Consider the following 26,057-nt stretch of genomic DNA (forward strand, 5'->3'; position numbering starts at 1 on the left):
TTTCTTATCCATCTTTCCACAAGTTTTATTTTCTTCTTCAAAAGGTAGATACTTAAAATAACCTAATATACAAAAATACTGCTTGCCCTTCCTATTATTAATATGCATTTTGTTCTGTAATACAAACCTAAAATATCTCTAAACAATAATACATTCAGTCAAGATGAAGATATGGAATAATTGGTAAAAAAATAGCATCAATAGATTGGTTTGAATGCTTGCTTTTAGTTTCATGAGTAAAACAAGCTTCATTGAGATGATAGAAACACCTGTGGGGATCTTGTCCACTGAAAGCTAGTCCCAATCTAGCATAGGATATCCTACTGCAAGGTTGTTTTAAAATTTATATGTAATTTTCCAATTAAACATTATTTCACTATTTTCAACAAGCAGAGATTGAAATCTATTCCGTTTAATTTCACTAGGGTAAATTCTAGAAATAAACCATAGTTGAGCCGATGATAAAAGACATTTAGCATTGATTAAGCTTTATAACTACTGAAAACAAACGTAAGTTATGCCCAGCTAAACCTCGACATTTATAGGTAATATATGGGGAACAATTAAAGTTTTCCAATTTGAGATAGATCAGTTTAAGACAGCTAAGGTAAATCAGCAGAAGCATCTGACCTGATACCAGGACAAAGGATTGTATTTGCTCCTGTTCCTGTTCACTTCTTTTTAATTTGGAATAAATTTTCTGTTCTTTAAAAAATCTATAATAGCGATTCGTTAAATGCCAAAGAGTTAAAAATATACCATAGGCAATTATCATATCAATTAAAAATAATAGAATCTGTAGAAATATAACACAAAAATAAAAAATCAATACAAAGAGGATTTGACACAATCCATTTTCCATATTGTGATTCCTTGATTGGCAGCTCATTTAACAGGATAAAGAATTCTAAATGTATTCAAAATAGTATTTAAAGTGACATTTACATGAAAGGAAGTTGCACCACATATTAATTTCTGAAAATTTATCAAGAGGATTTTATCAGAGGTGGTCAATGATATAAAATTATGTTTAACAAAAACTAACTTATTAGCCAGTTATCTTATTTTTTGTGGGACAGAATATAGTTTCAGATACAACACACTTTTACAAGCTTAGTTCTAGTATTTTGAAAAGTATTGAAAATAATACACTTATTTTCAAAGTTTTTATTCTAATAGGTTGTACTGAATGCTAAATGTACATGACAAACTAAGTAATCTGACTGTTCTTGCCTTTGCTTAAAAGTTGTTAAACTTAATGAAAGAGATCAGCAAAGCATAAAATTCAGAAAAAATATCTGAATTTTATTATTTAAATTTTCAAATATTTTTTCTGAATCTTATGCTCCTGAAGAAACAAAGCAAACAACTTCTACAAAAGAAAAAAAAGAATTTCTAGAATTTCCTGACAGTGATTGATAACAGGATGCCAAACTGTTATCTACCAACTGACTTCTACTCTAATTTTGGCACCTCATAATCTCCCACCTGTTCTGACCCCCCTCGTCCTACACCAAACCACGCCGAGAACAAAGATACTTCAAGGACTTTATTAACAGACAGACAAGGCCCTTGGCAGCAATCCAGACAGACAGGCCCTTGGCAGCAATCCAGCACAGACAAGACATTGCCAGCAATCCAACACAGACAAGACTTTGCCAGCAATCCAACACAGACAAGACGTTGCCAGCAATCCAGCACAGACAAGACGGCCACAAAAGTTCTCCCACTTTAGTGAATAAAAAGGGCATGTGCACAATCATTCCTTTTATAGTCTTGAGAGGAGCCTAATTACCACCAGCTGAGTGCAATTATCTCCTGTAACTGTGCAACTGTTCCTTATGCCTATTAGCTCTTCAGTGCCAAGCATCCAGGCTCCTTGGCTCCTCCCCACTGCTCCAATGCATGATGTCCGGATCACACTCCCTTGTCTCCTACCCACTGGTCCAAGGCTCAGGCACCTCCTGGTGGCCAACCAGCCTCTCTGTGCCTGGCTCGGAGTCAGAACCCTGTCTAGGGTCCTCCACATCTTCCAGAGCCGACTCATAGGGCCCCTCACTGTCGGAGTCTGGTGGAAGCTCCAACGGCTCCTGCTGGGCCACAACACCCACCCATTTCCTACCTCTGTATAGGAGGAACATTTTAGAGCCTTATATTCACAAGAAGATTTTTCTAGACTTCGATTTAGATCTCAGCACCAACCTGCACACAAATTCAGGTTCCAGTTATAATTGGCTCCTATAATTGCTGAAATAAAGACACCAACTAATCTGCTAAACCCTGGAAAAGCTAAAGACAATGATTTAATCACGCCTGAAATACTACAAAATAATCTGGAATGATGGATCCCTATTACTGTTTTTTGTTTAGATTTGTTTATTGATCGTACTTGCACAAATTCCAGACAAGTGGAGCCTTGACATTATTGTGCCTATTTACAAAATACCTGCTCCACTAACTATTGGCCAATTAGCCTCTTAAATATAATAAGTAAGTTCTATGATAGACATTTATCCAATAAATTAGTCAATTGGATTGACTTAGAATAGTGATGACTAATCTTTTGCGGACCAAGTGTCCAAAGTGTGTGTGTGTAAATGCACACATGCACACCCAACCCCCCCCCCAAATGCAATGCATGAGTGGCCCCATGCATGTGCCCCACTCCTGTGCATGTGCAGCAAAAACCTTAAGACCAGCTGGCCAGTGATCATTATATACTACATTTATTGATTTCAGATCCACATTTTATCTAGTTCCCAGAGAAAGGTAGGATCCAGAAAGCTCTTAATAGACTTGAACAATGGGCCCTATCCAACAAAAATGAAATTTAATGTGGAGAAAAGCAAGGTTTTACACTTAGGCAGGGAAAATCAAAGGTACAAGTACAGATTAGGTGAAACCTGACTCAAAAACAGTAACTGTGAGAGGAAACATGGAGTCCTAGTGGATGAGCCCTTAAAAATGATACAATAGTGTGCGGTAGCAGCCAAAAAAGCGAATAAAACCTTGGTTGTATAAACAGAGACATAACATCAAAAATATGTGAAGTATAAGTACTACTTTATAAAACCTTAGTAAGACCACACCTGGAATTCTGCCTTCAGTTTTGATCACATTACAAAAAATATACTGAGACTTTGGAAAAAGTGCAAAGAGCAACTAAGACGATTAAAAGTCAGGAGTGTAAAACATGTGAAGAACGCTTGCAGGAACTGGGTATGGCTTGTCTGGAGAAAAGAAGAATTAGGGGTGAAAATGTAGCAGTAATCCAGTATTTGAGGGGCTGCCACAAAGAAGAGGGGGTCAACTTATTTTCCAAAGCACCAGAAGGCACAAGAAATAATGGTTGGAAATAAAGTAAGGCGAGAAGCACTATTCCCTAAAATTAGCTAATAGACATATTGCATCCCTGTTGTAACAGATGATATAGTACTTTTATCACAAATAGAAATTGGACTTAGTCAAATTAAGTATCTGGGCATATATTATAATAGCTCTACTAAACACAATGCACATCAAAACTATTTTGGTTTTTCAGCAGTTGAAGTAGATAAATTACACTAATAACAGGCCCCTTTTCAACTGGAAGACTGTTGCAGGGGGGCATTGCGACTGAAAACGGAGCCCGGGAGGCTCTCCTGAGCTCCATTTTCACTGGGAAAGGCACCGTGGGCTGGTCATTGTTTGCAGGGTGGGCTTACGAGAGAGATCTAAGCACTACATGGGCTGGATCGGCATTTGACACCCCTACACTATTGTTTTAATGACATGTTCAGGAAATTAAATATTTTGAATACCATATATTTTACCAGAGGTTTGAAATTGAGGTGATCTTCTTTATTTTATTATTAATTTATCACATTTAACAACCAATTATCTCTCACACAGAGGGAGTCTGGGTGGTGCTAGGTAGTGTACAATAAAATATTAAAAGCAGAAAAACAATATATAAAATTTAAAAGAGGCAACAAATATTAAAAATTAGTTAAAGGAAATGGGACTCAGGGTCTTTCAATGTGCTGGCCATCTTCCTAACCTGTGGTTACTGTTGTGGTCCAGCAGGAGCCGTTGGAGCTGCCACCAGACTCCGACAGCAAGGGGCCCTATGCGTCGGCTCTGGAGGATGTGGAGGACCCTGGACAGGGTTCCGACTCCGAGCAGGGTGCAGAGAGGCTGGTTGGGAGGTTTAAAGGATCGAGGCAGGAACGACGTGAGAGCCAGGACTTCCAAACAAGAACAGTTTATTCAAGAAGCGAGAGCTGACAGCGATTCAAAAGTAACAATTCCGCGCCAAGGTATTTATATTAGCTTTAGTTAACAGGGGAACCAATGGGAGGCCTGGTAGCGTCTAGCAACTGCTGACGCAGTACCCTGGCCAATCAGGTTGGCTTGGCTGGCTAGCAACAGGCTATGCTGTGCCTCAGCCAATTAGGGTGCAGCCTAGACTGTTGCTGGCCTCCCGGTCATAAGTGGAGGATTTTATGAATCTGAGCCTTGGACCAGTGGAAAGGAGACAAGGGAGAGTGAGCCAGAGAATGAGTTGTTCCTGGATGCACGCCATCAAAGAGGTACTAGGCGTCAGGAATAATTACGCAATTACAGGAGGTAACTGCACTCAACTGGTGGTCATTAGGCTCCTCTCCAGACTATAAAAAGCTACTTGTACACACGCCCCTCTTTGCAGAAGTCAACACAGAATCGAATGTCGGAGAACTTTGTAGGAGCTTGGCAGGCTGGATTGCTGCCAAGCCTTATCTGTGTTTATTGCTGCCCAAGCTTGTCTGTGCTGGGTTGCTGCCAAGGACTGTTTGTCTGTTCATTAAATGCTGTAATTTATATCTGGCTCGGAGTGTCCTTTGGTGTGGAACGGGGGGGGGGGGGTTCAGAACAGGTTACTATAAAAGATTTATACCAGGAGAGTGAGTTTATTCAAGTATTATATGTGCTACACACACACACACACACACACACAGAGAGAGAGAGAGAGAGAGAGAGAGAGAGAGAGATTTTGTGATTTTACAGCTTTATTGTGAGATTAAATTTAGCTGCTGTTGCAGGCAAAGTTTGTGGGATCTACTATGGCATTTATTGTCATAGCAACAAGTTCCAGTCTAGCCAAACCACTACTATATTTATAAGCTGTTCAAAATTCTCACTGTCCAGAAAAAAAATACTATTTTTCTTTATACTTCTGCTACTATGTCAGTATGTCTATATTAAGCTATTGTTAAATGTGCAGCTGTTATTAAATTCCCTAAAGAGTTAATTAAGGATTTTTAGTAGAATCTAGCTGGTTTCATGCTTTCATGGCTAACAGTAGTTCTGTCTTCTTTTTGGGCCTTGAATCCTCTTCGGTCTGAGCATCTCCAGCAAGTAAATTAAACTCACATTGTATTGTTTTTCTCTCTGCATTATACTATCCAATGCCAACTAACCTTTGGTGATCTTGAATCACTCAGGAACTTTAATTTATTTAGAAATCTGAACACTCCAATATTATGTTTTCTTGCTAACCTATCCTTGCCCTCCTTTTCTGAGTTAAAATGCATCCTGCCACTTCATTTTGTGGGTCCTAAATTCTGAAATGAAAATCTTATCTGCAGTTTTAGTTTTACTCCCAGTTGTTTCCTATCTACAAACTATCAGTCATAATTAGACTATATTTCTGGGTCAGCAAGCAACAAGATTTAATGCACTATTTAACTTTTGAGGGTTTTTAAAAAAATATAATTTTGTTAAGAATTTTAATTACAACAATAAAAACTAATATAAAGTAAAGTTAGAGTAACCCAAAGGTGCTTTTTTCAAGAGGCAACTGAACTTTCTGTTTTTTCTTTGAAGACGTTTCTCTTCTCATCCAAGAAGCTTCTTCAGAGAAGTTCTTCAGAGCTGAAGAAGTTTCTTGGATGAGAAGCAAAACGTCTTCAAAGAAAAGACAGAAAATCCAGTTATCTCTTGAAAAAAGCACCTTTGGGACAACCATGACCTGGATGACTGAGAATCTCCATAGACATAAAGTTAGAGTAAGAAAAGAAAATTTAAGGAAAGAAGAAAGTGCAAAAAAGGGAAACAATAAAGAAAAAGAAAAATATAATAAAAAAGAAAACAAATATATAATGAACTATCCTCCAACCTTCATAAGTTAGAATAAATTTAATAACTATTCACCTCCATAAGAATAAAATATATATCTTTATTCCATATGCCATTTATAGAGGTAATATAAGCAAACCAATAAAACATCTTTTCAATTTTTATGTCAGCAAAAAGAACATTGCAAAAAAATCTTATTTTAATCTTGATTAAATAAACCAATTTTATTTTCCTTTCTTTTACTTATAACAGTCTTAATTTTTAATTCAATCAAATATTGTTGTAAGATTGGATTTTCCTTCCATTCTTCTTTATTCCATCAGACAGATGAAAAAAATCTGATGGAATAAAGAAAAATGGAAGAAAATGATCTTCAAAATATTTTCTTATAGGAGTTACAAAACCAGTAATTCTCCTGGTTTATAACTTGTTTTTCCTGTTTAAATTTTAAAACTTCAGTCAGTTTCTTTTGTATATATGCAATAAATCATTCTCTTAGCCTCTCATTTGTAGTTCTACATTCTGTACTTTATCTTGTCAGATAAAATTTGTTCCACATCTTTTATTCCTTTATTGATATCTTTTAGACAGTCCAAAGAAACAGACATCATTACTTGACAGGGTTGATAGTATAGTTACTAGCTTTGGCTCCATTTTTCAAAGATCTTCTTTAATATTCCTAAAATCATAAATGATTTGTTTCATTCAGTATGTCCTGATATTTCACGACATCAGGCTTTGTAATTTTTTTCTGTTTAAAATCCTTAATCACTCCAGTGTCCATTACTGAATCCAAGAAGATGCACCAGATCTGTTTTGGGTACTGCAATCCCATCCAGGACCAAAACGTCCGAGACACAAAGGGGCCCACCCACATCTTAATAGGGTTCAATTGAAGCCTGTTGTTCCCCATCCAGGTCTCCTGTCACTGAGAAAGAGTGCTCAGTACCTCTAGATGATGGATGATCTCACCCAGCAGTTTCATGTGGATGTTAAAGAGAAGCAGAGAGTGTTGAGCCCTGTGGCATCCCGCCATGGGCTGGACCACTCACTCCCAATTAACAGAGATTATAACAATTTTGTACAAGTGAAAAAATAGTTTGAAATAAACAAATCACTTATTCTTTGTTATAAAATATCCCTGACTAAGCCATGGAAAAAATATGGGGTTGATGAACACTATATCCCAGGATAACTTGTCAATAAGTTATTACACCTGGCCACATGGCAATCACTAGCAGCATTTTAAAATAAACATATCAATCTAGACAAGCAATTGTAAAACTGTGCCCCATGTGCTCTTCTGGATAATCATTTATATAATGGAAGCATTGTTCAAAGAAGGATGCACAAACAATTTTAATGTCATCCTATCTTGATGACAGTATATAAATCCACAACATAAGTGGGAGCCTTTTATAGGGTACTAAGTTTGCAAACTTCATTTTCTAATCACTTTCAGAAATTCCCTTTTAACTGTTCCAAAGGTACTAGAGATCTTCAGAACTACAGTTATGAAAAGCCTGCATCAGATGAGTTTTATCTTCAACTACAGTGGGGCAAAAAAGTATTTAGTCATCCACCAATTGTGCAAGTTCTGCCACTTAAAAAGATGAGAGAGGCCTGTAATTGACATCATAGGTAGACCTCAACTATGAAAGACAAAATGAGAAAACAAATCCAGACAATCACATTGTCTGATTTGGAAAGAATTGTTTTGCAAATTATGGTGGAAAATAAGTATTTGGTCAATATCAAAAGTTCATCTCAATACTTCGTTGTATATCCTTTGTTGGCAATGACAGAGGTCAAACGTTTTCTGTAAGTCTCACAAGGTTGGCATACACTGTTGCTGGTATGTTGGCCCATTCCTCCATGCAGATCTCCTCTAGAGCAGTGATGATTTGGGGCTGTCGCTGGGCAATATGGACTTTCTACTCTCTCCAAAGGTTTTCTATGGGGTTGAGATCTGGAGACTGGCTAAGCCATTCCAGAACCTTGAAATGCTTCTTACGAAGCCATTCCTTTGTTGCCCGGGCAGTGTGTTTGGGATCATTGTCCTGCTGAAAGACCCAGCCATGTTTCATCTTCAATGCCCTTGCTGATGGAAGGATGTTTGCACTCAAAATCTCACGATACATGGCCCCATTCATTCTTTCCTGTACATGGATCAGTCGTCCTGGTCTCTTTGCAAAGAAACAGCCCCAAAGCATGATGTTGCCACCCCCATGCTTCACAGTAGGTATGGTGTTTTTTGGATGCAACTCAGCATTCTCTCTCCTCCAAACACGATGAATTGTGTTTCTGCCAAACAGTTCTACTTTGGTTTCATCTGACCATATGACATTTTCCCAATCTTCTTCTGGATCATCCAAATGCTCTCTAGCAAACTTCAGATGGGCCCGGACATGTACTGGCTTAAGCAGGGGGACACGTCTGGCACTGCAGAATCTGAGTCCCTGGCGGCATAGTGTGTTACTGATGGTAGCCTTTGTTATGTTGGTCCCAGTTCTCTGCAGGTCATTCACTAGGTCCCCCCGTGTGATTCTGGGATTTTTGCTAACCATTCTTGTGTTTCATTTTGACCCCACGGGGTGAGATCTTGCATGGAGCCCCAGATCGAGGGAGATTATCAGTGGTCTTGTATGTCTTCCATTTTCTAATTATTGATCCCACAGTTGATTTCTTCACAACAAGCTGCTTGCCTATTGCAGATTCAGTCTTCCCAGCCTGGTACAGGTCTACAATTTTGTTTCTGGTGTCCTTCGACAGCTCTTTGGTCTTCACCATAGTGGAGTTTGGAGTGTGACTGTTTGAGGTTGTGGACAGGTGTCTTTTATACTGCTAACAAGTTTAAACAGGTGCCATTAATACAGATAATGAGTGGAGGACAGAGGAACCCCTTAAAGAAGAAGTTACAGGTCTGTGAGAGCCAGAAATCTTGTTTGTTTGTAGGTGATCAAATACTTATTTTCCACCATAATTTGTAAATAAATTCTTTCCAAATCAGACAATGTGCTTGTCTGGATTTGTTTGCTCATTTTGTCTCTCATAGTTGAGGTCTACCTATGATGTCAATTACAGGCCTCTCTCATCTTTTTAAGTGGGAGAACATGCACAATTGGTGGCTGACTAAATGCTTTTTTGCCCCACTGTATAAACAAAAGAAAAATTAATTACAGGCTTAAGAATTTAAAGATTTTGAAACAAACAGCAAAAAGCTAAATAAGCTAAGCTAAATAAGCTTTTGTCCAATCTCTCTCTTTCCCTTTGTAGGAAAGTGAATGTAAGAAAAATGTCAGCATTCCAAATATCATCCAAAATTAAATCAGAGTCCAAGGCAGAACTTTCCTCAAACTTCCAATTTATTAAGAAAAACATGTTGGCACATCTGTGGAAAACCTGAATCTGAAAGCTTCCTGGGTTTTCCACCCAGTTGAAAGTTTAGGATCTTTGGCCTGCCACACTCTCTCTTATTTTACTGTGCTTTTTCATTAGTGAGGAATTGGGAGGGGGAATAGTAAGGAGTCAAATATGTGTTGTCAAAATAAAAAATTCCTTCCAAGAAGCCCAAGGTCATCCTTTGTCTCTGCACCTCTGAGCCTGACTGGAACTGGATAGGTGGAACTGCCAGCGTGGCAGTGAAAGATCGAACCATGTGATGGACTTGTGGGTGTGGGGGCAAGATCATGAACTTTCAACTGGGTGGAAAACCCAGGAAGCTTTCAGATTCGGGTTTTCCACAGATGTGCCAATGTGTCTCTCTTAATAAATTGGAAGTTTGAGGAAAGTTCTGCCTTGGATTCTGATTTAATTTTGGATGATATTTGGACCGCTGACAGGACCCTGGTGGAAATGGATTATCTAGACCATTTATAGGCAGGTTTTAGGGTCAAATATGGGACTGACACTGTATTTGACAGGAATAGTATAGAGATTGTGCATCCATCCTTGCTCTCCTTGACGTCTCAGTGGTTTCGATGCCATCGACCTTGGTATCCGCTTGGACTGGATTGGGTGGCACAGTTTTTCAGTGGTTCACCTCCTTCCTCCAAGGTCAATCCCATTTTCATCTTGAGCGTAAGAGTCCAATGATTATTACTATGGTCTTCTTATCTCCTGTACCTGTACCTCTAGTACCAGAGGTGGTATTCAGCAGTTTCTGACCAGTTCTGGGAAGAACCAGTAGCGGAAATTTTGAGTAGTTCAGAAAACTGGCAAATACCACCTCTGACTGGCCCCACCCCCATTTAGTCTTTGCCTCCTGAGTTCCAGCTGATTGGGAGGGAATGGAGATTTTACAGTATCTTTCCTCTGCCATGCTCACCAAGCATGCAACACTCACAGAACCAGTAGTAAAAATATTTGAATCCCACCACTGTGCCTAGTACAGAGATTTTTGCTATATGAGCTGACAGACAGAGTCTGTCTGTCTGTCTATGATCAGCCAGCTAGCTAGCTGGCTAGCAATATCAGCATACATAAAGTAGTCTGTTAAGAATATTCAAATGAGCCATATTAAATCATACAGCCAACTTGTATATGAACAAGATGGTTTGAGAGTTGTGTACATTTAGATAATATTAGATTCAATAAAATTAATTGCCTTTTTGCTCTTGAATTTAGTAATGGTGGCATGTTTCCAAAATGGCAAATATTAGCTTGGCATCACAGGCAGTATGTTTGGATAATCATGGAAAGCTCATAGATCTTGAAGGGCCCTTCGATTGAAACATCAACACTGACTCTTCTATAACTCTACTCTGATATAAGGTATAACCATTACCTACATAGCAATGGCTTTACCTCTAGTGTATAAACTTTTAACTGCCTATAGTTTATATACAAAACTCTATAAAATTCCAGTATTATTTTTATTTAGCACCTTGTTTGATTTAAATGGCATTCTACCTTGTTTTTGCTATAATTCTGAAAACTCTGTGAGATGTGATTCAGAGGGATCAAGAATGAAAGAACATGAACAGCTTTTAAAAACACACTACATAGCCAGTTGAATTCTTGCCAAAGCCTGTTTACAATGGACAAATATAGCTTAATGCAACTTTTCAGAAATGAAGTCTTCTAGCTTCTTTATTAAATTTCTTCCTACTTGGTTCTCCTCTTTTGCTATTTCTATCTTCAATTTCATTTCTTAAAACAAAACATTATTCCGCTGGGTCAGGAATTGGCAACCTTAAACACTCAAAGAGCCACAAAGGTCCTAACCAGAAGCTCCCTGTTCAATTCTTAAGCCGATTGGAAGACCAATTCCCCCATCATAGTCTTGTCCTAGCGCGGTGTCCTTTTTTCTCTATCTGTCCTAACTGAAAGCCTTATCAATTGTGGAGCTGACTGGCGAGAGGGAGCCTCAGCAGAGGGATGAAAGAGCCACATGCAGCTCCAGAGCCTCAAGGCCCAGGATACCTGCGAGACCACCTACTGTCACCAGTAGCCTCCCACCGCCCAGTGCGATCCCACAGAGTTGGCCTCCTCAGGGTGCTTTCGGCCAGACAGTGTCGGCTAGTGACCCCCAGGGGGAGAGCCTTCTCTGTGGGAGTGCATTCCCTCTGGAATGAGCTGCCCCCAGAGCTTCGTATAATCCCCAACCTCCGGTCCTTCCAACGCACCCTAAAAAGTTGGCTTTTCCAGCAAGCCAGCCTGCCTGAAAAGAATAAAATAAATTATTGATCATTGTTAATTTTAATTCAATTTTTGTTTAAATGTTATTGTTAATTCTAATTGGGTTTGTTTGGGATATTCTATTTAATTTTTTTTTAACTTTTGTATTATGTGTTTCTTTTAATGTTGTACACTGCCCTGAGTCCTTGGGAGAAGGGCGGCATATAAATCTAATAAACCTAAACTTAAACCTAAACTTAAAGTTGCTGACCCCTGAGCTAGGTATTTATCGTGAGGTAGGGAATTAATGATTTACCTTTTCACTATTGTAAAAAGAATTCAAGTTTAGTTGGCAACTAGCAGTAAGCTCAAACGTCTGCCTTGCATCTGGGTCAGTTTCTACTTCGTACTATTACTAATAATGTTATTTTAGTATTTTATGTAGATGAAAGTCAAGCTTTGTATAAAATTTGACCAGGACAGACACAAATAACAGTATGCCAATCACACACAAAAAAAAGTCTATGCAGAAAAAAGGCTGCAGTAAATCTAAGTGACGTTATCAAAATGCTACAGAAACTGATTACAGTACCTCAGTGGCAGATGTCAGAAATAATTCACCCCAAAAAGGGAGTTGAAAACTACTGGACAACAGTTATCTGATGTAATAAGGGAATCAAAATAATAAAAAAACACTTCAACTACATGGCAAGGTCTAGGTTAAATATTGGCATGTATCCAGGTTGATTTGATTTGGTTCTAGACTTCTTACATAGCCACTCGATGTGTGGTTTCCTTCCAAAAGGCCTCCATAAACCTTGTTACCACCGAGAACTGGGCCTTGGAAACAAGCTACTTGAGAGAAATAATTTATAATGCCTGGACACCACTGATGTCAGCCACTTACAAGATGCTGAGTAAAATTGCTCGCTAGAGAGCTGAGAAAATCCAAAGCCCTCTCTAAAAACCTGATGGTCATTTAGGGACAGACTATACTGATCAGTCCCATCACTTAATGGCTACCAAATGCAACTGGACCAGAGCATGATTAACTATGGCAAAAGGATGATGGAAATTTCTTTCACTTCCACCAACTATTGCTTTGAGACAAAAAATGAGATCCAAAATATGAACACCAACATGTGTTGAAGCCAAGATGACCTGACACAAGCGAGGGCTGCTAGGGAAACATGAACTCAACTTTTATCCATGTAAGTCCTAGAGGCTGTCAAATTGAAGTGACTTAACACCACAATACATAGTGCTCCACTACTAATCCCAACGATATATACAGCAGAGAAGGAACCTACTGGACAAGAGATTGGTCAGCACACAAACAAGCTTCTTTTTCTACAAAACAGTATCACAAATAGATGCCATATCCTGATATCCTCACAGCAGTGTCCCTGGTCATGGTCAAAATCTCTCTTATGAGCATAGTCAGCCCCTTTATAGTTATTACTCAATTTCTACAATCACAGATGCCAGCATTTTTCTTCATGCAATGATTCAACACCTGAAACATTTACTTTTGAAATAGCCAATAGCAAGTGCAATCTGGAGTAAATCCAAATTCAATAACGAAACCTAAACAGTCCGGATTTCAATAAGTATATCTTTGTCAGTCTTGCACTACTGAAAAGTAATTGGATATATTCCTAACTTTAATATTGTAACTGTCTTATTGTAACAAAATCAGTATAATAAATTGCCCATTAACAATGTCACCAAGCTGTTCACACAGAGCAAAGTTAACGATTTCTAGGCAAAAGAATAAATGGTCATTAATCAGTTACAAAAGATGGCAAAACAAGTAGCAAACATTTCTGAAAACTACAAGGAAGAAAATTAAGATTGACTCACTGGAAAGGCAACTTAAAATATATTTAAAACAAAAATAATTTTGAAAGGAATATTGCATACAATAATTTATGAACAACGTATTGTAACACCTGTTTTTGTATTTTATATATACATGTGCTCTAGATTAACAATAATTTATGTTACAATGTGTTTGCCATTTCCCCCCAGTACTTATTCCCAGTGTACATTTTGTAACTTTTCCATTTATGCTGAGAAAATATGGAGATATGGATAACATAAAAAAAGAAGAGAATGGGGGACAAAAAAGACAGAATGCTACTTCAGCTACTTTTTTTTTAACTACCCCTTCCTTTGATTAAAATAAGGCCTTCCTCTGACATGCAGCTGCTGAAAAACTACAAGAAAATGAAAGCTTTGTTTCTATAAGGAATATTTTTTACTGGGCCTGTTGCACCCAATCTGGTCACTCTGGAGTGAATATCACAATCACTACTTTCACTACTGGTTTTTGCTATTAAATCACTGCCCTTGTGGGTTTTTTTTTAATTGGTAGAAAATGGCAGCATTTCCTTCTTTTAGCTTGATCTAATATCAAAAACCAATAGAAAGAAACAGATTAAGGCTAAATGAAGGAAATGCTGTACCCTTCTACTAATAAAAGAATAACACTATTTATTTATTTATTTATTATTTTATTTTATTTATTTATTTATTATTTTATTTATTTATTTTATTTTATTTATTTTATTTATTTTATTTATTTTATTTATTTTATTTATTTTATTTATTTTATTTATTTATTTTATTTATTTTATTTATTTTATTTATTTTATTTTATTTATTTATTTTATTTTATTTTATTATTTTATTTTATTATTTTATTTTATTATTTTATTTATTTATTTATTTATTTATTTATTAATTATTGAATTTATAGGCGGCCCAATCCCGAAGGACTCCGGGCGGCTTACAAAGAAGGAAGAAAGAAAAAAAATAAAAGGAAAAATAAAAAGAATAGTTTAAAATTCACAACACACGCACTCGTTCTAAACGGGGCTGGACCATTAACAATAAGGTCAACAGCCCCAGGCCTGCCGGAACAGCCAGTTTTTAACAGCTTTCCTGAAGGCCATGAGAGTGGGCAAGGCCCGGACCTTTGGGGGTAGCTGATTCCAGAGGGTCGGAGCAGTCACAGAGAAGGTTCTCCTCCGGGGGCCCGCCAGCCGACACTGACTGGCTGACGGCATCCGAAGGAGGCCTAATCTGTGTGATCTTATCGGCCATTGGGAGGTAAGGCCAGGTTAAGCCCAGAAATTGGTGACTGAATTGTACAGACCTAGGCCATATGCAAGATTATAAGCAAAATTACAAACTGAAAGACATGGCACTAAAATTTCCCATTTAAAGTTTTATTTTTTCCCCGGATACTAAATGAAAACTAGTTTGATGTAGATGTTAAGACACCACACTAAAAATAGGCAATTCAACTGAGGCACAAACCTTGTAAAGATTTTGCCAAGAAAACTTCCAAGAATTAGTCTACGTAGTCAATGGAAGACAATAATGACTCAAATGCCCTCTCCCCACTATATATTATATATCAATAGTGAAAGAAATAAAAACAGCTGTTAGAAAAAAGTTTTAGATTTGAAGGGGGCAATGGGTAGGTTCTTATAAAATGGAGGCTAAGTCACAGGAAAAACAACTATAGAAGGATTCAGCAAGGCTTTACACCAAATAAAATTAACCCAAATAAAATTAGATATCACATTTTTATCTAATTATTTATTGTGCTCAGAATCCTGAAATAATTCACTTGGAGTGAGGCATTTCTTCCCACTGATCCATTCCTCCATGAAGCTTTCAGAAACAAAAGCATCTACCAAACTTCTTCCTAACTTCAAGGGGAGGGGCAGTTATTTGCCCACCATTTTAGACAAATTGTCCTCCTGAGTTTCTTTACTGAAGCTAGAAATTACTAGGTTACAATTGTGAATACTTGTGACAAGAACCTCTAAAGACTGGCTTGAGGGAGAGATTATAAGGGTGATAGAAGTTGTTAAATTTTGAGAGAAGTACAGTTCAGAAGAGCAGAAGTTCAACTTTTTGTGTATACATGAGAAAATATTTTACATCAGGCATGCTGACTTGTTGAGTCTAACATGAGAGTATAGTGCCCAATTTCAAAGCTTATAAAAATGTGGTGGTTATTCTTGTAGAATCAAAACATATAGTCATGCATCTTTAGTCTTTAGTCAGAACTACACCCCATTTATATCCAACAGAATTCATGTGTACTTACAGTTTAATCAAGATGGTATGCATGTTGCAACAAAAGTCCCTGACAATGATTTACAACTTACCTTTGAAATGTTACTTGATCGACTTGTTGAGCGGCCTGGAGATTTTTCATTCTGTTTAAAAAAAAAGATTTGTTTAGTTTGGACTTTAAAAAACTTACAAGTATTATTATTTCTTCATTGTGAAGTTCATATAATTTGTTTGTTAATAGATTGTTGACTGGAATTCAATGACATACTTTCAGCATGCTGAAGAGCACAAGTGTTCCTACTTTTGCACTCTTTTAACAATAAATCTTTATACTACATTCTAAACTTATTTTTGAAAGTTTCTGCAGTTCAGAAGTGGCATCTCATGGTATGGAGAGCTACTGCCCAAGAAAACCAAATAAAAGGTTCCTTTGTTCAATGAAATTAATTATGCATTTCTTTGGAACCTTGTTATTATTTAACAGACTTAACAATTGAGGTAAATGATACAAAAAGTCAACATAAACAGGTAAAAATACCCAAACTAGAAATAAAGAACATGTAGCTTTTACACTGGGCATGTCAAAGAAGAGAAAGCATATTCAGACTAAAATTTCATACAGATATCACAGTTGAAGGATTACTTTAACCATTCATGGACTCATGCCAAATTAAGCCTTTTGTACAGAACACATTTAGGGGGGAAATATTGCATTAATGTTCATAAAATATGATTTCTTAAATGTATATCAAGGCTTCCCCAAACCATAGTCCAAGATAAGGTAAGAATTAATTTCCTCCATATATCAGTTTTCTAGTTTTTGATGTTTTGCGTTCTGTTCCACTGAAAAGAAAGTCTTTTTGGCACAAACTCTTTGTGTGAAAGATGTAATTGGCCTGGTCTACTGTAATAAAAGCTAGTTACAAAAGGTAGTCCTTATTTTCATTGAAGTTATATAAAACACCTGTAGATTACATTGAAACAAGTTGGCACTCAATCCAGACAAGACCGAGTGGCTTCTGATGTTCCCTCCCAAAGATTGTCCAACTGTTCCATCTCTCAGGCTGGGGGGCGAAATTATACGCCCCTCAGAGAGGGTTCGCAATTTGGGAGTCCTCCTGGACCCACAGCTGTCGGCTGTGACCAGGGGGACCTTTGCCCAGGTTCGCCTGGTGCACCAATTGCGACCCTACCTGGATCGGGAGGCCCTTCAGACAGTCACTCACGCCCTTGTGACCTCAAGACTGGATTATTGTAATGTGCTCTACATGGGGCTGCCCTTGAAGAGTGTTCGAAGACTCCAATTAGTCCAGAATGCAGCCGCGCGAGCTATTGTGGGTGCACCAAGGTACACCCACGTTACACCTATCCTCCGCGAGCTGCACTGGCTACCTATTAGTCTCCGAATCCGCTTCAAGGTGCTGGTCACTACCTATAAAGCCCTACATGGCATCGGACCTGGGTACCTGAGAGACCGCTTCCTGCCGATTACCTCTCTCAGACCAATTAGATCGCACAGGTTGGGTCTCCTCCGGATTCCATCTGCCAGCCAATGTCGGCTGGTGACTCCCCAGGGGAGAGCCTTCTCTGTTGCAGCTCCGGCCCTCTGGAACGAGCTCCCTGTTGAGATCTGGATCCTTACTACCCTCCCGGCCTTCCGCAAAGCCATCAAGTCCTGGCTGTTCCAGCAGGCTGGGGGGAGCTGAGAAGCATCTACCTCCATAGAAATTGTGAATGTTGGTTGTTTTTAATATGTTGTCTTTATCTTGTTCCCCCCTTTCCCTTGTCTTTTGTAAGCCGCCCGGAGTCCTCCGGGAGTGGGCGGCATACAAGACAAATAAATAAATAAATAAACAGGAAGAAATAAAATCATAGTTGGGTTATTAGCCTAAGCTGAGAAGATGATCTAAACAGCCGTAACCCAGTGCCTTATGAATAGAAGTTATCCCACATCATAAACTTAACACTAATTATAATAACTAATATGTACCTGAGTTCCAATAAAGATAAAACTAGTTAAAGCCTAGGTTACTATAACCTTATAATAAAAGAGGGATTCACATGTATAACTTTTTGCTTCCTAGTCTGGTCTACTTTGGAGGACTGACAACAAATCTGAACACATTTCCTCCCCCCACACACATTATCTTCATGAGAACTAGGCAGGGTCTTGTCTGAGATTCATATACAGAACTGTCCCAGAGTAAGATTTTTTTTATCTGAGTGTTGCTGGTTGCAGCTCTTCCTCCTCTTATTTTTTTTTTCTCAAGGTTATTCCACTACATACTTTCAATCAGGTGAATGGATGAACTACCTGCTAAAGTATCTTCACCAGCAGGATCAGCAATACTAACTCATGTCTAGTCTACTTGGACTGGTCAAGAATGTCAAGAAATTCAAGAAGATTCGCAAAGGGAGGAGAAAATGCTACCAATGATGGCAGTAAAAAAAAAAAAGATGGCATACTATTACGATCCACGATAGAAAGTGTCCTCACATATTGTTTAACAGTATGGTATGCTGGTTTAACAACTGAGAACAGGAAGGCACTACAGAGAGTGATTAATTTGGCACAAGAAACCATTGGTTGCCCTCTAATACCAGTGGATGAGATTCACCAGGACTCGCTGTTTCAGCAGAGTAAGGAAGATACTTAAGGATGATTCACACTCTGGCCAGTGTATCTTTTCACTTTCACCATCGGGCAGAAGACACAGAAGTGTTTTGGCCCAGCAGGAGCCATTGGAGCTGCCACCAGATTCTGACAGTGAGGGGCCCTATGAGTCGGCTCTGGAAGATGTGGAAAACCCTGGACAGGGTTCTGACTCCGAGCAGGGCGCAGAGAGGCTTGTTGGCCACCAGGAGGCACCTGAGGCCTGGAGCAGCGGTGAGAGCCAAAGGGAGCGTGCTCCCGAAGTCAAGCCTTGGAGCAGTGGGGAGGAGACAAGGGAGTGTGATCCTGACGTCATGCATTGGAGCAGTGGGGAGGAGACAAGGGAGTTCGTCCTGGATGCCCGGCAACGGAGGGTTAATAGGCGTAAAGAACAGTTACACAGTTATAGGAGATAATGGAACTCAGCTGGTGGTAATTAGGCTCCTCTCAAGACTATAAAAGGAATGGCTTTCCACAAGCTCGTTGCGGGAATCAACATATTTACTAGAGTTGGAGAAGTTATCTTGGCTCTCTTGGCAGGCTGGATTGCTGCAAAGGTCAGTCTGTGCTGGATTGCTGCCAAGGTCTGGTCTGTGCTGGATTGCTGCCAAGGTCTAGTCTGTGTGTTAATAAATCCTTGAAGTATCTTTGTCTCGGCATGCTTTGGTGTATGAAGAGGGAGGGGTCAGAACACAGAAGTACAGCCAGCCGGACAAACAGGTGTAAAAACAGCTTTTACCCATGGGCCGTCAGACTTCTAAACATAATATAGCACCACAAACAGACCAATTGATGAATTTCACTGGTGCCAGCGTAGTGTGTAATATGTATATACCATGATATAAGATTATACACCTAAGTAATATACATGTTGCACAAAATATGACTTACATATGGAAATGTAAGACTAGTTTTTTTTCCCCCTAACTACTTGTCTATGGATTATTCTTTATATTATTCATGTTGTCTTGTATTCTTATATGGACTTGTTGTGGCCCACCAGCTGCCAATGGAACTGGTGGCAGACTCGGATGATAAGGAGGTTGGAGAGGAACTTGGGCCAGTCCTGGAGTCTGGGGAAGGCTCTAATGGATACTCTGTGTCAGAAGCAGAGATAGAGACAGAGCCATCTGACACTTCCCAGCTGCCTTCGGAGACGGAGATAAATGGGGAGGAAGAACAGCTGGGCCCTCTTCCAGATGTCCACATGTGCAGAGCTGTTAGGAGAATAACTGGGGTCAAGGAGCCAATTTGGGAAGAAAGGCAGGCACACAGTGATGCTTAATGGCCCCTCCCTAGCTGGGCAATAAATAGAAGGAAAGGGGAGGAGACAACCATTCGGAATTTTTTGGGAAGATTTGGTCATAGTGTGACTGGAAGTTCCCGGCCTGGCAATTATCTCAAGGAACTGATAAGATCTGTTACTGCAGTTAACCTTTTGAAGGATTATTGCCTGGACTTTTTGGTATGTGAATGCCATTAATTCACAGTAGCTAAACAAAGAGGGGTTTTTCAGAACAAGGAGTCTGTTTATTGGTTCTGCTAAGGCTGGGTCAAAACAGGACTGCACCAGTAGAGGCAAAACCAATTTTGTTGTATAGATGATGTACAACGACAATAAAGGCATTGAAAAAACTTGACTATAGGCAATAATAAATTCCTTCAATAATTACAGATTAGAAAGATAACAGGAAAAGCAATCTTTTTCTCGTTGAGAAAGAAAGCCACTTGTAGTCTTAAATTATTCAGCAGCATGGTATTTCCTCAAGGTTGCAGGGAAGAAGTATATATCTAGTAAATGATTCCAAGATTAAGTTGACATCAGAAAGTCAAGGAGTAGAGACTGAATAAATATGTCTCTCTGTACTTCCATCCCAAAGCCGCAAGGGCTGGACTAAAACAGTGGCAACTAATGTTTTCTCCCAGAACTATAATAATATTTGGCTTTTAGACAATGAAAATTTATTAAGTGTTTATGTAATTCCATGGTTTTTTTTAAAATAAACTCAGTCTTTTCATTATTTTCCATTTCAAACAGATATTTCTACTTAGTATTTATAAATGTTTCATCTATGCTTTTTTTAAAAAATGTTTAAATTCAATTTTTGAGATATTTTATTTCAGTAAATCCTCTTTCCAAAACAATTTTTTAAAAATTATATATTTTACATCAGATTCCCTGAGTATTAAGTACTGCACTTACTAGAAATAAAAAAATAGATAGCAATTGAAAAGGGAAAGGAATCTGTGTTAGTTGTCTACAGAAAAACAATGATTAAATTAATTTGTTCTTGATTTATTACAGATATTTTTATGCTACTTCATCCAATTTAATCTAAGGTGCTTACTGGATCATCAACATAAAAACATTATTGATATAAACTTTAATAAAACATAGATTAAAATTTTATCAAATCAAAACCTAATGCAATATAAAATGATATGTACATTACATGTAATTCTCCCAAGTATATTTATTCTTTAAATTTCTCAGTTCCAAAATGTTCCTTGCAAAACCTAGGGCTTAATTAGTTTCCTGAACATCAAAAGTGAGATTAGGGAATGGTCAAATGTATTGATTTCTTTCTTAGACATAGAGGGTAGAAAGCAGTAGAGCCGGATGTAATCTGTATACTGATAGATTTCTATTCCAAAGTCCTGAATGACCTTCCCCGGTAATTTCACATCAGTGTTAAACTGCACAGGAGATAAAACAGAACTCTGTGGAACATAAAGTCAGAACAGTGGTTTCTTAGCACCACCTGAAATAAAACAGTTTCCTGTTTTACTCTCACCTCACAAAGCATCTGCCAGGACTCAGTATATAACATTTTCATGGTTAGATGGATTAAACATTAGTATTTGAATATAGATCTTTTTAACATTTATATTTTGGTGTGTTTTATTAATCTATGTGAAATGTCAATGTATATTGCAAGCCAATGTATGATATGCCAAACGACAAACAAATAAATAACTGTATGCTTGTCACCTGTTAACAAAATATTTGTAGAAAGTATTTCACCATTCTTTTCTTTAATTATTTCTATTCTTACTGGTCAGCATCTCCTGCATCCCTACTTCCAAATTCTGGAAGTATCAAAAGAACCATATTCATTTCAGAAAAGCATGGAGAAGAAAACTCTATGAAAGCTAGCATTGTAAAAAGAAAGTTCAAAAGAAAAATATCCATGCAAAAATAACATTGGCAGAGTTAGTCTGACGACTTTAGCATGAATACACTTTTTTTTTTATTCTAGCAACCAATGGTTCCATAGAAAGCCAGCCAAATGTGAAGACTGATTTCATTTATAACAAATGGGAAGAGGAGCAGTTGGCAGCAAAAATAGCTGGTGTCAGAAGAAACAAGACAAGGAACCTTTTGCATTTGTAGTGACCCTATGTTATCTTTTGCACATATTTCTTTTAAAAAAGCATTATATTTTTTGTTATGTGCACTGATTTAATACTAGATCTTCCCAATGCCATCTGTATCTATTTGGCTTCTCTCTGTCTGGCTTAGAGACTGGCAATAAAATTCTTCCAAATTTCAAAATAGTGAAGCATTACTGTTTGTAACAGTTTTTAAAAGTCTGGTATCTAAATATTCATATTTAGCTTTTTGCAATCTGCACTGTAGTTATATAAATATGAAAAGAATCTTCATTGGGACATGCTACCAGTCATATAGAAACGAGAAGTATGGAAAATTCTAGAATGATATGTAAATTGGTATAATCCAATCTGTTCTACTCTTTTTTGATGAGTATATACTGTGCTTGTAAAAATTTTGTCCACATTTTAAATTTAATTTGCTTGTCTGTTTAATGGCAGAGGATGGTGGGACTTAGTTTTTAAAATGAACAAGTACCATGCATTCCATGATTACATATTCATTCCAAATAAGCATTGGAACTGACCTCTGGCAGAAATGTTTCTATTGGCTTAGAAGGAATGTTTATTCTAAAAAGAAGGAGGTAAAAATCACAGTTTTGGCGATCCTATGTATATGCAACTCTGAATCAACATTTTAATTTAATTTAATTTATTGAGGGATGGTGGTGGTACTACAGGCTACTTATGCTGCCTGCTTGCAGTTTGGCAGTTCTAGTCTCACCGGCTCAAGGTTGACTCAGCTTTCCATCCTTCCGAGGTCGGTAAAATAAGGACCCAGGTTGTTGGGGGCAATATTCTGATTCTGTAAACCATTTAGAGAGGGCTGTAAAGCACTGTGAAGCAGTATATGAGTCTAAGTACTATCGCTACTGCTAATGTTTTTGCTTGCACTCATATGACTATTATTCCTTTAGTAATGAAAAACCAGAATATCTTCCCAGCAGTTACTGAGTAAAAAGCTTTGGTATTTCTACTTCTTAGTATTTCTATTCTATTGAGTTCTATTGGACTTCCTTTCAGACAAATGTATATAAATTTTATTTAACTCATTTTCTCATTTTTAATAAAAAAATAAATACAGTAAGCATAATAATTAAAAAGTACCCATGACCTTGTATGTCTTCATCATATTTTAAGTAAGTTATATCTCAAATGTCCCCATATTTGATACCAATGGTTGGTCCAAAGCCTCCTGACCTACCTAAGAGCTTAAAGCTCTGCCAGTTTGGGTCCCCAATGGAGTTGGGGGGGGGGGCATCACATTGGAAGTATTTGATCGATTAATAAGAGATTCCACCTCCACCCCCATCCGGCTCCCACTCCCACCTTCTCTTAATCAGATTTTGTATTAATTTATTTATGTTTTTAGTTCATATAGTTTTTTTTTCTTTTAGCATTATAAACCTTGAAGTAAGATAGGCAATCTATAAAGTTTTTAAATAAAAATAAATCAACAAGTATTAATTTGGTATTAAATTGTTTACTATGTTTTGTATGACAGCATTGGAAGTACTTGATTTCTAACCAGGAAGAATTCTTTTTGAAATTGATGCCTCTGCTGAGTTGCACAATCAATGCCAGCATTCTCACCAATGTATTGATCATGCAAGGTAAACATTGTGATGGTTGTAGCACAACATATTTGGGGGCACCAGATATGGAAGGGCTGCCATATATTAATGTATTTAAGAAATCTATATGGCTACACAATTCACCTCCAGGAGGCTTACACATTAAAATTATACAAAGTGAGAAATCCATAAACACCTTCCACATCCAGCAAGCAACAACAATCAAACAATTTTTTGTCTATCAAGATTCTTAGGCATCCAGGTCATGGTTGGCCCAAAGTTCCTTTTTCAAGAGTCAACTGGAATTTCTCTGTTTTTCCTTGAAGATGTTTCACTTCTCAAAGAGGCTATCTATATTAAAATTGAACAGCCCTGCCTTAATAGAGGGGGGGGGGGAAATGACACCACCTTTCTCCTGTTTACAATGCAATCCTTTCAGCAGTTTCAAAAATGTTCCATATCAATTTGTACTATTCAGGTTACCCCGAGGACAGAGATAAACCTCCAAGTGGCCTCAAACAACTCTCAGAAAGAATGCTAAAGACCAGAAGCAAGGAATACTAGATGATTTTAAGATTGATCATCAAAAGATGAAAATGTTAACAAAAATATTAAAATGAAGGATCAAACTCAATTGATGAAGAAAACTGATTTAAGATTTTTTATATATATATATATATATATATATATATATATATATATATATATATATATATATATATATATATATATATATATATATATATATATATATATATATGCGTGAGAGGGGAGGTTTGAAATTACCCAACCTAAAATTATATTATGATGCAATAGCATTATCTGTAGTTAGTGATTGGATTGATTTAACAAATGATAGGATACTTAATATCGAGGGGTATGATCTGGTATATGGCTGGCATGCTTACCTGTTATATAACAAAAAAGTGGACAAGAATTTTAAAAGTCATACCTTAAGGAATGCTTTACTGCGGGTTTGGAAAAAATATCAATATAAATTAAATGATAAAATACCCATGTGGACAATTCCTAGACATGCAATAGAAAATATGAACATAGCACAAAAACAAGATATAATTACTTACAGACAGCTTCTTACCCTAGAAAGGGGTGTATTACAACTAAAATCCTTAGATGTATTAAAAGAGGAAAAGGTAATTCAAACATGGTTCCAGTATGGACAGCTACAGGCCAGGTGGAAAGCAGATCAAAAAATTGGTTTCATGCAAGTCGAGGATAACTTATTTAAACAAATAAGAGATCAAAGTTTAATGCATATAAAGAGAATATACAATGTATTAGTACAGATGGATTCCAAAACAGAATTAGTTAAAGACTGTATGATAAAGTGGGCTCAAAATATTGAAGAACCAATAATGTTGGCTACATGGGAAAGAATTTGGGTAAGAAATGTAAAATTTACACAAGCCCAAAACCTAAGAGAAAACTTTTATAAGATGTTTTATAGATGGCATTTGGATCGTAAAAAGTTGGCTGCTATGTATCCAAATTTACAACCCAAATGTTGGAGATGTGATTCTCTCGACGCTACATATTTTCATATATGGTGGACTTGCAAAAAGGTTAAGGCATTTTGGATAAAAATATGGTGGATTATGCAAAATGTTCTTAAAAAAAGGATAAAGTTTACCCCTCAGTTATTTTTGTTAGGTATAATTACTGATTGTACAGCTGTAGAGATTAATTTGATTTTGCACTTAATAACTGCAGCTAGATTGTTGGTGGCGCAATACTGGAAGAAGGAAGGCTTGCCTACAATTCAAGAATGGACACTGAAAGTCACAAATTTAGCCGAGATGGCTAAAATATCTGCATAACTTAAGCATCACTCAAACGAGAGATATAAACGAGACTGGAAAAAATGGATTGATTATATACAAAATAAATACGGGATTAAGAAATTCCAGATAGCTTATGATTAAGATCAGGAATGATATAAATTGTTTAAAGTTAGCTTAGCAAGGAGAAGCTAAGTTCAATGTAAAGATGTTGTCAATTTTCTATTCTTTTTTCTAATATATTTTAGACTGTTTTTGTTAAAGATTTATACCGTGTATGGGTTCTGGGAAGTCGGGGGAGGGAAGGCTGGGGAGGTTGGGGGGGAGGGGGGATATATATTAGGTTTGACGAGAGGTATTAGATTTTAATGTAATTTGATCCCACATGTATACTGTCTTATCTTATTTTTTCTTTAAAACTAGGATGTGTTAAGTATATTGATATGGAAGCGGAAATACACCAATGAGAGGAAGAGTGGGAAACAGAAGGGAAAAGAAAGATGGGAAGAGAAGGATAGGAGAGAGGGTAAGGGGGGAAGATGAGGAGGATAAGGAGGAGTGGAATGTAGAGAGAGGAGAAGGAGAAAGGAAGGGGAAGTAGGGTAGGAAAGGATGATGGAGGGAAGAAAGGAGGTAGGAGAGAGGTAGAAGAAAGAGGTGTATGGAGAGCAGAAGAGCTAATAATGGGTTTTTATCTTTTTGGGCGTTGATGACAAGGGAAACTGATGTAATTACTATTTAATACTATAGGATACTGGCTATGTATAGTATACATGTAATTGTATCTTATGAAAATGGAAAATAAAAAAGTATACAATAAAAAATGTA

The 26,057-nt window shown here is 37.4% G+C and overlaps 1 protein-coding gene across 4 annotated transcripts in view; it reads right to left on the minus strand.

The window, feature by feature from the left end:
* The window catches only part of MARCHF1 (membrane associated ring-CH-type finger 1), a 125,212-nt gene that overhangs the window by 44,325 nt on the left and 54,830 nt on the right, over positions 1–26,057 (minus strand). For all 4 annotated transcript variants that reach the window (XM_032224062.1, XM_032224064.1, XM_032224063.1 and 1 more), the window contains one exon: positions 15,903–15,953. In XM_032224062.1, the coding sequence (XP_032079953.1) occupies positions 15,903–15,953 (51 nt within the window). The remainder of the gene's footprint in view (positions 1–15,902; positions 15,954–26,057) is intronic.

Source organism: Thamnophis elegans, chromosome 9 (assembly GCF_009769535.1).
Source record: "Thamnophis elegans isolate rThaEle1 chromosome 9, rThaEle1.pri, whole genome shotgun sequence".
Lineage (NCBI taxonomy): Eukaryota > Metazoa > Chordata > Lepidosauria > Squamata > Colubridae > Thamnophis > Thamnophis elegans.